Raw genomic sequence first — 13,942 nt, 5'->3', positions numbered from 1 at the left:
TACTGTGTAGGCTCCTGAAGATATAGCATTTTGAACTTCAAAGTTCCCATAGGTGTTGAACCCTGGGAGGAGGACGTTGGCATAGAAAACCACGGGATTGGAACTGCGACCAAGCAGGACCGACTAATCACTTCTCCCCAGTTGACATGGACAAATTAATGACAGCATTTTAGGTGTAGTCATCCAATTCTCAGTCCCGCCCAAGGTTATGTATTGCCTACCAAATAAGGTTCAGTCATCTTAGCATAGCATTTAAAGCTCTCTGAAAGAGAATGAATAGCATATCAGGAAGAGATCAAGGTGTGGAGTGAGGAGGGACTTGGGTTTGGCTCTTTTGTCACTGGCATTTAATAGCTCTGTGACCTTGGGCACCTCACTTGCCTTCCTAAGATTCCTTATCTGCAAAAATATATTCAGTACTGACCTCAATCAACCTACAAACATTTTTAAATGTTTGTTATATATTGGGTACAGTATAACTATCCAGCTTTTTCTGTCTACTCACCTATAAAAATGTGTACTTGGGCACTTGGATTATACAAGATAATTTTCCCTAATATAATTCTACAGCCTAACCAAACTACTCAGATTTCCTGCCAAAATGGTCGCCTGAATGGAAACAGACCACCCAGTCCCCATTTACTTAATCGAGCAAAAGTCAGAAGTTAGCACCAGACTCTAATAATGATCTAGAAATGAGAAACTATACCAAGTGACTTTTACTACCCCTGAATTACACAAAAAGACATAGGCAGTACCAGTACAGGGAAATAAGTCTGCAACTACTGAGCATAACCAGGGGCATGTATTCTACCAGACTTTCTGTCTGGTAATAGCAAGAGCCGGAGGCTCCCTTTGGAAAGCCCCAGAGCTGGCAGAAACTTATTGGAAGCCACCAGGAGGGGTAGTAACCTGTTCAGTGTTCAGACTGAGACAGTTTATGTGCTCAGGGGCTCTGAGGTCCCTACCACTCTTTCCTGAGATACTGTGGAGGGTCCTGAAAATATAGCATTTTGAACTTCAAAGTTCCAATAGGTGTTGAACCCTGGGAGGAGGAGGTTGGCATAGAAAACCACGGGATTGGAACTGAGACCAAGCAGGACCAGCTACCCTACCCAAAACTTTAGGAAGGGGCAGGCCCTGGCACAAAGCACCAGTTAAGGTACCAAAGCTGGACAAATGAGCAAACCAAAGAAGAAACCAAACAGAATAACAATTGCTGTCGATCTAGAAATACCCCAAAATTAAGCAGAGAAGGATGAAGTAATACTAACTATTTTAAACAGACTCACTGGAAAAAGATGGATTTTATAAGTATTGCAAGAATACCTAGAGCAAGTGTCTTTAACTGAAGTCCGTGAATTTTGATGTTGCAATATTATTGCAGTATTACTATTTCAATGTTATTGCTTTCCTGTGTATTTGTAATCAGTACCATGCATTTACAAACATTCTGAGAAGTCCGTAGGCTTCATTAGACTGCCAGTGTGCTTCATGACATAAAAAAGGTTAAGAACCCCTGAGAGAAGAAGTGAAGCAGGAGATAAAAAGTGAGATAAAATCTCTCAAGGAACAAATTGGAAAGAGAATAAATAGCTTAAACAAGAAAGTGGTAGCTTTCCTCAAGTAATGGATTCCCTCAAAATAGACCAAATAAAAATCAATCACTTCATGAATCAGCAAGAAATTAAATACAAAATCAAAAGATGGAAAAAATTAGAAGAAAACATAAGGTATCTAATATTTTAAAAAAGTGACCTGAAAAACAAGAAAAGAAGAGGTAGTTTAAGAATTATTTGATGGTGCTGAATGCCATTTTTTAAAAAAAAAATATCTGCATGTCATATTTCAAGAAATCAGATGAAAACTACTCAGATCTGTTAGACCCAGAAGATAAGGAGACTCTGATCATCTTCTGAAAAAACCTTCAAAAGGAAAAATCCTAGGAATGTCAGTAAAACCCCAGTGTTTCTACATTAAATTAAAAAATACTGCAAGAATCCAGAAAGGATTTCAAGAGCTAAGGAATTGTAGGATCACATAGGACTTGGCAGCTTCTTCTAAAAATCGGAGGAGATCTTAGAAGAATAACATTCTCAGTGGCCAAATATAATGGCTTGAAACCAAGAATAACTTAACCTGTGAAGCTGAATATAATCCTATGGGGGAAAACTGACTTTTAATGGAATAGAGGACTTTCAAGCATTTTTAATGAAAAGATCAGAGCTGAGTTTGAGCTTTGAAATACAAATTCAGAATTAAGAGAAACCTAGAAAGTTAAATTTCTCTGAGCAACTGGAAGGGCATCTATGAAGGTATAACAGTAACATTTTAATAGAGGGCAAAGGAACAAATGTTGCTTTAGAATGTCCTCAAAGGCTATTGAAGGAATAAATACAAAAAAGAGTACCCTGAGGTGGATTGATTCTGTTACCAAAAGTTTTAAGAGGGGAAAGAGAAGGGAGCGTAAAAGGAATCCTTTAGTATAGAAAGTGATAAGAAGGGTGAAACTGGCTATTTTTCATAATTGGAGTGCCTGAGAAGAAGACTGAGAAAGAAGTGGTATGGGAATGAGTATCACATGGACATCGCTCTTCTCTAAAACAGAGAAAGGAGGGTTGAACACACACATATTTTAGTATAGAAATATATCAGACTCAACAGGAAGCCAATTAGGGGTGAGGGAAGGGTGATTAAAGAGAAGAGAATAGCTTTTAATACCATATTAAAAATTTTTTTTTCCTGTCATTCAAGATTTACCTCAGTGCTGCTATCTACATCTTTTATGCCTTTATATATTCCTGTTCTGTATGTGGGAGATCTCTACCTCTCACGGGCAGTTCTCTTTCACCTTTGAAACCCTCATTCTAACAAATTTGAGGAATAAAAAAAAAAAGACTCTGTCCTCAAGGAATTCTGAATATACATATCTTAATGTGTTTTTTATACTTATATTCAGAATTCCTTGAGGACAGAGTCTATTTTTTTTTTATTCCTCAAATTTGTTATTTGTTGATTGTAGGCATTCAGTAAATTGAGTATCAGTGAGGTGTTAAGTGTTGGGGATGCAAAGACAAGAATGAGATGATCTTGCTCTCAAGAACCTTACATTCTTATAAATGTGAGATAGAGGTATTAAAGCTCAATTAGAGGAGTAGGGCTGCAAAGGAGTATTTTTTTTTTTAACTTTCAGTTTTATGAGATTCTGAGTTCTAAATTTTTCTTCCTCCTCTCCTCCCTCCCCAAGACAGTAAGCAATCTGATATTGGTTATTCTACAATCATCATAATTATATTTCCACATTAGTCACGTTGTAAAAGAAGAATCAGAACAAAAGGGAAAAACCATGAGAAAGAAAAAACAACAAAAAAAGTGAAAATAGTATTCTTTGATCTACATTCAAACTCCATAGTTATTTCTCAGGATGTGGATAGCATTTTCCATCATGAGTCTTTTGAAATTGTCTTAGTTTATTGTATTGATGAGAAGAGCTAAGTCTGTCACAGTTGATCATTGCACAATATTGTGGTTACTATGTACAGTGTTCTCCTGGTTCTGCTTACTTTCCTCAGCATTGGTTCATATAAGTCTCCAGGTTTTTCTGAAATCTGCCTGCTCATCATTCCTTATAGCACAATAGTAATCCATTACATTCATATACCACAACTTGTTCAGCCATTCCCCAGTTGATGGGCATCTCCTCAATTTCCAATTCTCTACCACCACAAAAAGAGCTGCTTATAAATATTTTTGTACATGTGTCTCCTTTTCCCTTTCTTATGAACTCCTTGGGATACAGATCTAGTAGTGGTATTGCCGGATCAAAGGGTATGTATGCACATTTTTATAGCCCTTTGGGCATAGTTCCAAACTGCTCACCAGAATGAATGGATCAGCTTACAACTCCACCAACAATGCATTCATTAGTGTTCCAATTTTCCCACATCTTCTTCAACATTTATCATTTCCCTTTTCTGTCATACTAACTAATATGATAAGTGTGAGGTGGGTATTTCAGTCATTTTAATTTGCATTTCTCTAATCAGTAGTGATTTAGAGCATTTTTTATATGACTGTAGGTAGCTTTAATTTCTTCATCTGAAAACTACCTGTTAATATCCTTTGACCATTTATCAATTGGGGAATGACTTGTATTGATTAATGAATTTGACTCAATTCTCTGTATATTTGAGAAATGAGGCCCTTACTAGAAATACTGGTGGCAAAAATTGTTTCCCAGCTTTTTGCTTTCCTTCTAATCTTGGTTGCATTGGCCTTGTGCAAAACTTTTTAAATTTAATGTGATCAAAATTATCCATTTTGCATTTCATAATGTTTTTTCTATCTTGTTTGGTCATAAATCTTCCCTTCTCCATAGATCTGACAGGTAAACTATTCCTTGCTCTCCTAATTTGTTTATGATGTCACCCTTTGTGCCTAAATCATATACCCATTTTGACCTTATCTTGGTATAGTGTGTGAGATGTTGCTCTATGCCTAGTTTCTGCCATAATATTTTCCAGTTTTCCGAGCAGTTTTTGTCAGGTATTGAGTTCTTATCCCAGAAGTTAGAGTCTCTAGATTTATCAAACAGTAGATTACTATAGGCATTTACTGCAGTGTCGAAAAGAAAGTTTTGGTTTAGGCTGTCACAGGGATTGTGAGTGAAATTATAGGACTATAGAATGTCATGTACTTTTATAACAGCAGCAGCAGTAGTAGTAGTGATTTAATTATTGCTCTCGCAGTAAGGATAGGAGGTAGAAGGTCAAATTCTCAGAGTAAGATCAAGTGGTGGGACAGTGTAGTGTGGGATAGGAAGGGGATAAAATTCTAGTCTAGATTTGCCTACTGATTTTGGGCAAGTTCCTTAGTTTCTGAGGCTTTAAAATGAAGTGGTTGAACTAAATAATTTATGGTCTCTTTCAGTTCTAAAATTCTCTGATTCTATAAATTTATGAGATAGGTAAGAAAAGGTAAAGCAAAAAGAATGATTTGTTATTAGTGCATGGGTGTCTTGTGCAGTTATTTTTTATTGAGACTTTAAAATAAGGTACATCTCCTTTTGATGATGCCTTATAGATTTTGTAGATATTTAATAGTAAATATTTGAGATACCGCATGGGTAACAGATCATGTTAGAGTTGCCAAGGATACAGAAGGATGTCAGGGTCCTCAGATGGGAAATAAGTTCTCTGATCTTCCATCCAAGGATTAAGCAAGCTGTTCTGTGAGGATAGGAAAAGCTACTGAGAGCCCTTCCCCCAAATTTCTACCTGTAATAATCAGTCAATCAACAAGCATTTATTAAGCTGCCACCATGTGCCTAGTATTGTACTAGGCACTGAGGATTCATATTCAACAAATGAAACAAGTCCCTTTTGTAAGACCTTGAATTCTAACAGGGGAGACAACAGGTACATATAATAAAAAATAAATCATGAAACTGTGCTTACTGGATTGTAACAACAATGCTACTTGCTGCTATTGTGGCTGTGTAAGATCAATAACACCAGCACATAGGAGGGCTGCTAGCATAGGTTCTTTGATCTGCTTTTCTAAGGAAAGCCACTTTAATGGGTTTACAATCCCACTTTAATTAAACATACATATGTCATTCACTTAGTTCAGGGGCAAAAGTCAGCACCCTGAAATTCAGAGAAAACATAAACAGAAATTACAAGCAGAAATTATATAAACAGAGCAAAATAACACAAGTCAGCAGACAGGCATCTAGCTGTCTGTCCAAGACATTACATACATAGTTACCAGAGAGAGAAGCACCAACATCTGGGTTTTTCAAAGCCAGAGGGTTTCCTTAATGGCTACGTAGAGTCTCATCTGGTCAAATCACATGACACTCTTCCAGTGAGTGAGCCCCAAGCAAAATGCTAACTTCAGAGTATATATAGATTTCTTCAGGGTCAGAGGGCATCACAACCATGTGACTCAAACCCATGTGACCCTGGCCCTTTTTGTTTCTTAAGCAGGTCATCAAAGACTCCCCATTCAATCAAAGACTCTTGATTGTAACAAAGGCAAGACTGAAAGCACTTGATTGCCATAGTGCTGAGAAGCACTCCAAAACAAAAGACAACAAAAAGTCCCACTTTACTTGCCATTACATGGATCCACTACAGATTTATGTTATGTAATCTCAATTGGCCCTCACTAAGACAAGGCATTCCTTTTATACTAATCTAATTGGTTTAATATTTCATTAGCTACAGCTGCTTTTCCAAAGCTTTTCATTGTGCCTCGAACCTCCCTATCCCCACCTCTAACATCTGAGAACCATCCCTCTTTTTTCACTGAAAAAAAATTGAAATCATTTGCTAAAAGCTCCCTGTTCTCCCATCCACTTCTTATCTAGCATCTATCAGATGCCTTCTGCCACTATCTCTACCTTTACCCCCGTCTCACAAGTAGAGGTGGCTCTTTTCCTTGCCAAGTAGAACCCAACTACAAGCCCAAGTAATCCTATTCTGTCCCATCTTCTCCAGAAGATAGCCCCCCATATTATTCCTACTCTTTGACTCATCTTCAGTCTCTTCCTGTTTACTCATTGCTTTCCTCTTACCTAAAAATACACTGATGTCTTCCCTATCCTTAAAAAAATCCTTATTTGATCCATTCATCTCTGCTAGCTATTGTCCTGTATTTCCTGCCTTTTGAGACTAAACTCTTTGAGAAAGCCATCTACGATTGATGCCCATATTTCCTTTCCTCCATTCTCTTCTTTCTGCATTCTGGCTTTTGACCTCATCATTAAATCAAAATTACCCTCTCCAAAGTTACTAACAACATCTTAATTGCTTAAACTGTTACACCCAAACAGAAGCCCCCAAACATTAATCACCTTTATATTCTTGTCTTTGTTTCAGTCCTACACCCTGTAATGGCTTGAAACAGCTTAAGGCATAGTCCTGGGTAGATTGCCCAAGGCTAGTTCCCTCTCCTGAATTAGCATTCTGTATATTCTCTCTACATCAGCCAGTTCCAGGGTAGGGTACAAGGAGGGACCACCCTGTTACCAAATAGGGTCACCACACCCGGCGTTATGGTGCAACTGTTTCACTGACCAAGCTAGGTCCCTCCACCCAGAACATAGCTGACCAAGCAGGGGGTACAGAGGTCCTCCACCCTTGGCCCAGAACATGACTCTGTTCTGGGGAATTCCACTGCCCCTTGCATGTCCCTCCACCCTGTACTCTCCACCCTGTTCTAAGAAACTGACCACCCTGGGAGGGACCCCCAAGTCACAAGATGGTTGCACTCCTGTACCCTTGCGCCATATTCCCAAATTAGCCCTGATATTGATCCAACCAGTGGCTGTCCTTTGCTTCTGTATATCATTGCTTCTGTTAGGCACCCTCCCTAATTGTGGTTTTTCCCTTTATAAGCCTTGTAGTCCCTCAGTTCGGGACTGCCTGATTTGAGTGCGTACTCCAGGTAGTCATGCGCTTGATCAATAAATCCACACTTAAAATTTACCTCGAACCCAGGTCTTGTCTTGCTGTTATTTTCTACACAACAAAACCTGACCTATTCTCAATCCTTAATTTTTACCTCCGCAGTTTTTGACACTGTATGGGACAGAATTTTTAAATAATAGGAGAGACATCTTTAAGAAAAACAAAGTAAATTTATTCTACAAACCTTGCAAGATTTGGGCACACCTCCATATTGGAGGAGGCGAGGTATTATTATTATTATATGTACCTGTTGTCTCCCCTGTTAGAATTCAAGGTCTTACAAAAGGGACTTGTTTCATTTGTTGAATATGAATCCTCAGTGCCTAGTACAATACTAGGCACATGGTGGCAGCTTAATAAATGCTTGTTGATTGACTGATTATTACAGGTAGAAATTTGGGGGAAGGGCTCTCAGTAGCTTTTCCTATCCTCACAGAACAGCTTGCTTAATCCTTGGATGGAAGATCAGAGAACTTATTTCCCATCTGAGGACCCTGACATCCTTCTGTATCCTTGGCAACTCTAACATGATCTGTTACCCATGCGGTATCTCAAATATTTACTATTAAATATCTACAAAATCTATAAGGCATCATCAAAAGGAGATGTACCTTATTTTAAAGTCTCAATAAAAAATAACTGCACAAGACACCCATGCACTAATAACAAATCATTCTTTTTGCTTTACCTTTTCTTACCTATCTCATAAATTTATAGAATCAGAGAATTTTAGAACTGAAAGAGACCATAAATTATTTAGTTCAACCACTTCATTTTAAAGCCTCAGAAACTAAGGAACTTGCCCAAAATCACCATTGGCTGGGGGGGTGGGCTTACAGTCTAGCGAAAACTACACAGAGGACCAAGATTGATCCGGTTCGTTCAGGTTTTTCCCTATCAGAACTCAACTGCCAGGGTGGCGTCTGAAAGTCTGGGAGAGACCCTTCCTGGATCAGAGAACAAATAGCTCACAGGAAGTTCATTATCTTCTAATATCTGAGAGAGAGAGGGGGAAGGGCATGCCTTCCCAAAATTACAAGGCCAAATCCCAAAACCTCTCCATTAGACATAACCCTGTGAAGTCTTCACAATTATCCGTCCCATGCAACACTGTTGAGTTGCTGCTTCTCTTTGGTGCTCAATACTCTCTTCTCTGTTTTCACAACACTAATCTCTTTTGGTTTTCTTATCTTTCTGACTGTTTTTTCTCAGGCTCCTTTGCTGGATCCTGTATCCAGGTTACATCCAATAATCATAGGTGTTACCTGGATCCTTTTCTCTTTTCCCTGTTTACTGTTTTACTTGGTCTTCTCATATCTGTTTGTCCATCTTTAACCACTCTCCTGACATCCAGTCTTGAATCTTCAGTTCCCTATTGCTTATCTCAGATAGGAAATCCTGTAGATGTATTAAACTCCACATGTCCAAATTGAACTCATTATCTTTCTGCCCAAACATTGGCCTCTTCCTAACTTCTTTATTACTGAATAGGGTACTATCATCCTTCAAGTAAGCCCGACCTGTAACCTAGATGTCAACCTCTGGTCTTCACTTTTTCCCATTTCTTGGTCCCCATATCCAACCAGTTGCCAAGTCTTATCATTTCTACCTTTGTAACATCTCTCAAATATGCCTTCTCTCCTTTGATACTTACCCCCATCTTGGTGCAGGCCCTATGCAGGGGACTGCTGTTTGGTCTTTCTGACTCAACTCTCTCCTCACATTGGTCGAAACTCACTCAGCTGTCAAATTTATCTGATTATATCACCCTCCTATTCAGTATAATCTAGTGGTTTCCTATTGTTTCCAGGATCAAATATAAAATTGTCTGGCTTTTAAATCTGTCTTAATCTAGCTTCTTCTTACCTTTCTAGTCTTTTTATACTTCATTCTCCTTCGGGTACTTTGATTCAGTGACATTGGTCCCCTTGCTGTTGTTCCTTGCACAAGACATTTCATACTGAGACTTTGTGTTTTCCCTGGAACTTTCTCAGTCCACATCTCTGCCATCTAGCTTTCCTGACTTCTTTTAAGTTTCAACTAAAATCCTACCTTTTACAAAGAAGCCTTTGCTTGTCCTCCTTAATCTTAGTGGAAGAGAAGGAAGGGAATGAGCATTCATATAGTGCCTTCTATGTGCCAGACACTGTGTAAGTGCTTCTTACATATTTTATCTCATTTGATCCTCTCTAACAACTCTGGGAGGTAGATGCAATTATTTTCCCTATTTTACAGTTGAGGAGACTGAGGCAAACAGAGCTAAGCCCAGGATCACACAGGTAGTCCTTGTGTGAGACCAGATTTGGAATCAAATTTTCCTGACTCCACGTCTATTACACCCCTTGCTAGTTGCTTCTTAGTCCCTTCCCTTTGAGATTATTTCCAATTTACTATGCATGTATCTTCTTTGTACATAGTTGCTTGCTTGATGTCTCCTCCATTAGACTGTGAGCTTCTTGAGAGCCGGGACCATGTTTTATCTTTCTTTGAATCCCCAGTGTTTAGTGTAATGTTTGGTACTTTTTTGCTGTTGAGTTGTTTCAGTTGTGTCAAATTCTTTGTGACCCTATTTGGGGTTTTCTTGGCAAAGACATTGGAGTGGTTTACCATATATTTCTCCATTTTCTAGGTGAGGAACGGAAGCAAACAGATTTAAGTGACTTGCCCAGGGTCACACAGCTAGTAAGTGTCTGAGGCGAGATTTGAGCTCAGGAAGATGAGTCTTCCTGATTCTAATCCCATTGCTCTGCCCAGTTCACTGCCTAGTGGTCCTAAAAAAGAAACCTTTTTGTTGTTGTTTTTCCAGTTGTGTTTGACTCTTCATGACCCCATTTGGGGTATTCTTGGCAGAGATGCAGGAGTGGTTTGCCAGTTTCTTTCTCCAGCTCATTTTATAGATGAGGAAACTGAGATAAACAGGGCTAATTGATTTGTGGGTGTAATGTTAATGACATAATAAGATCTTCCCTACCCATTAATAGGCCTCACATGGAGCCCATTGCGGGAGGGACTTGCCTTAGGAGAGACTTGCTTGTAGGAAGGCTCTCACATCTTTTGCCAATTTCTAATTAGGCACTGAGTCAGGAGGGTTGTGATGCTTTCCGGCTCTGAGCCTATTAGCTGAAAGACTATATATATACATAAAACACACATACGTACACACAGCTCACTCATGTTCAGAGCTCCTCAACTGCGCGGAGGTAAAGGCTCTCTCGATCCAGTGATGTATGTAAAGTGTATAGCAATATTGCTTTGATTCAGGTGGTAGAGGCCTGTCCTGTCTGTTGGTATTTATTTGTCTGCTTGTATTTTCTCTGTATTCTCTCTGAAGTTCAGGGTGATGACTTTTCTCCTGTACTAGTGACCCTTTAAATAGCTGTCTTTCCTAGTAAAGCAGATCTAAGAACCTACGCTAGCAGCCATCCTGGGTATGCCAGTGTGGTTGACCTTACAGGGGGTTACACAGCTAGTTAAGCATCTGAGGTCAGATTTGAACAGATTTTGAGGACTCTAGGCCTGTCTGCCTTGTACTTAGCAGGTGCTTAATAAACTTGTTGTTCCCATGTCACAGGAGAATCTGAAGTCCAGAAAGGTTAAGTTCCATTACCTGCCCATAGTCATACAATTAATGATTGCCAGAAGCAGAATATGAAGCTAGGTTTCGTCTGATTCCAAGTCTAATACTTTTTCCATTACAGTAACTACAGCCCAGAGATTTAGAAGATCTGTCAATAATTTAACATATGTAGCTGTGATCACCAATTCTAATTCTGAAAAATGTGAAACAAAAGAATGATGAGATTGGGGTATAAAGGAGAAAATGTTTAATGGAATAGACAGCATGTTCAGTCTAAATGTTAAAACCTCTTTTCATGTCATGATAATTATAGTTATATATGAATTTCATTGGTTTAGAAAATGGTTTTGTTATTTTTTTATTTTTTTTTCACCAGTGCTTGTTTATTTAAATGTTAGGCATATAATTACTTTTTAATCATCAAATGAAATGACCCTTTCAACCTTATTATTCATCCCCCCTTCCCAAACTTGGTATTGTAGCCAACTTAGCCTTTTTATGTTCCTTATATATGGCATCCTCCTCTAATTTCAATACTTTTGTGTTGGCTGTCACCAAGACCTGGGACGCACTCTGTCCTTACTGCTACCTCTTAAAATCCCAATTTCCTTCAAAACTACTCATACCACCTTCTTCCTGATTACTTCTACCTGCTAGTGCTTCTTTCCCCTCTTCCAGTTTGTTTATATATATATATATATATTATATATGCATATGTACACATATATGTTGTGTATATATAGTATATAGTATATACATGTTGTCTGTGGAAGATGTATATGATGATAGCAGAACTAGAATATTTCTGCTGTAATTTTTATATAGCAGTACAATGAGTTTTACATATTATGGTAACTAGTCTCTATATATAAATATTTATTTGTACATATATAATATGTGTGTGTATTTATATACTTATGTGTATATTTATGTATTTTCATTCATAATCATTCATGTACATATTCAATGTTTATTTTATACAAGTTCATAAATATATATTCATTAATTCCTAAATTCTTTTATCTATCTTATTTATTTTTTAAATTTGCTTTTCATAGTTAACCCCCAACATTAGTATGTTACTGACATTTCTGTGGATGTTTTGCGTGGTTGAAAATTGCTCTCTGATTGTGTAGAACTGCTATTTATAGCGTGCTTTAATGTCCCTTCTCAGTCCTCCTTAATCTTAGTACCTCCCCTCTGTTTGTATCTTATTTGTACATGGTTATTGGCGTTCTCTCCCCTTCATTAGACTATGAGCTTCTTGAGAGCAGGGATGGTGTTTTGCTTTTGTTTATGTTCCCAGTGCTTAGTACAGTGCTTGATGTAGAGTTGACTGACTAGTTGACTCACTGACTGCCTAGATTGTCTTTGAGGTACTTCCAGCTCTAAATCCCTTATCTTCTATTCTTATATTATTCTGAATGCCTTACTTTAAAAAGAATTTTAAAGAATACTTTTTAAAAGAAATTGGACATTTGCTTTCCTCTATTCAGAAAGAGGTTGCTCTTTTGAAATTTTTCTGATTATTTTTTGCTAGATGGCCCACAGCCATCTTATATGTTCATACTTGACTAGTAGAACCTTTTACTATAGTAAATCCAGTCTTGAAAATAATAATTTAAATATTGAATAAATCCAGCCCTTGTTTCCAATACACTGATAGAGTTGCTGTGTTCATACATCTAACATGTTGAAGAATAAAACAATGAGCTGTTAGTATTGAGTGTAATAATTCAAATTTATATAGTACCTTAACGTTACAATTTTTTTTCCTCACAACAGTGCTGTGAGGTAGGTATAAGGAGTTATTTATCCCCCTTTTACAGAAGAGAACATTTAGGCTAAGAAAGTTTAAGGGATTTGTTCAGCTTCAGACAAATATTAAGCGTCAAAACCAAGACTTGAATACTCTGTCTTTTGTTTTTAAAACAACATTTCTTCAACACTGTGTTACCTTTCTTCTTGGAAATATGTGGAAGTTGAGAGACAATAGTTACTTCTTTTCAGGATGGTTGAAAGTGAGAATGTCTGGACCACCAGACATGGGGAATACACAGTAGATGATTGTGATACCTACTGAACTGCTTATGAGAATGTATGTGACTAGGGAATTTGATTTTGAAAGTAGCAGGATAAAACAGAAGCATGGAAGGGCTCTTCTATATTTTTTACTGACTATGCTTTTTTTCTTTAAGTAGATATCAGCTAGAAGATGAATCCTCCCATTTGGATGAAATGCCACTAATGATGTCTGAAGAAGGTTTTGAAAATGATGAAAGTGATTATCACACATTACCAAGGGCCCGAGTAACTTACAGAAGAAGAGGGATAGAATGGCTTGTTTGTGGTGGATGGAAATTCCTGTGTACGAGGTTTGTTATTTATCACTACCTGTTTCATTGTGCCCAAGGGTTAACATGCATAAACAAGTTAAATTTATAAATACTTCCAATTTTTTTCCCCCACAAATCACATTTAGGTGAAAAGACAGCACTGATCTTTCATTGATATCATAGAGAATAACAACGTTGGCATTACTTGGCTGTGAGTAATGTAAGGTAGAGGGGCACATAAATTCATTAATTCAATAGAAGTTGACGTATCAATTTTAAAAGTTAAAAAGTATGTAAAATTAGGTCTGGCCATTATGCTGTCATTTATAAACTTATTTGTTCTATTTTCTTTCATTAATAACATTCCCATCAGAAAAGATAGAAGAGCATGGCAAAATTTTAAATTACATATAATGTCACTGGGCCATAAGTTAAGGTGGGTTAAATTATTTTACTAGCAATGAATGTCTTCTCCTAATCTATCCAGAATACAGATCAGCACAAATACATAGTAAACTAATTCTAAAGCAAATTCAGCCCTAGTCTTGGTGAGT

The 13,942-nt window shown here is 37.6% G+C and overlaps 1 protein-coding gene across 2 annotated transcripts in view; it reads left to right on the top strand.

Moving 5' to 3' along the window:
- The window catches only part of ATP9B (ATPase phospholipid transporting 9B (putative)), a 527,294-nt gene that overhangs the window by 26,975 nt on the left and 486,377 nt on the right, over positions 1 to 13,942 (top strand). For both annotated transcript variants that reach the window (XM_036766185.1, XM_036766193.1), the window contains exon 2: positions 13,254 to 13,427. In XM_036766185.1, the coding sequence (XP_036622080.1) occupies positions 13,254 to 13,427 (174 nt within the window). The remainder of the gene's footprint in view (positions 1 to 13,253; positions 13,428 to 13,942) is intronic.

Source organism: Trichosurus vulpecula, chromosome 1 (genome assembly GCF_011100635.1).
Source record: "Trichosurus vulpecula isolate mTriVul1 chromosome 1, mTriVul1.pri, whole genome shotgun sequence".
NCBI classification, from domain to species: Eukaryota; Metazoa; Chordata; class Mammalia; order Diprotodontia; family Phalangeridae; genus Trichosurus; species Trichosurus vulpecula.
The sequence above is the reverse complement of the archived record's forward strand: the minus strand, read 5'-3'. Positions and strand labels throughout refer to the sequence as shown.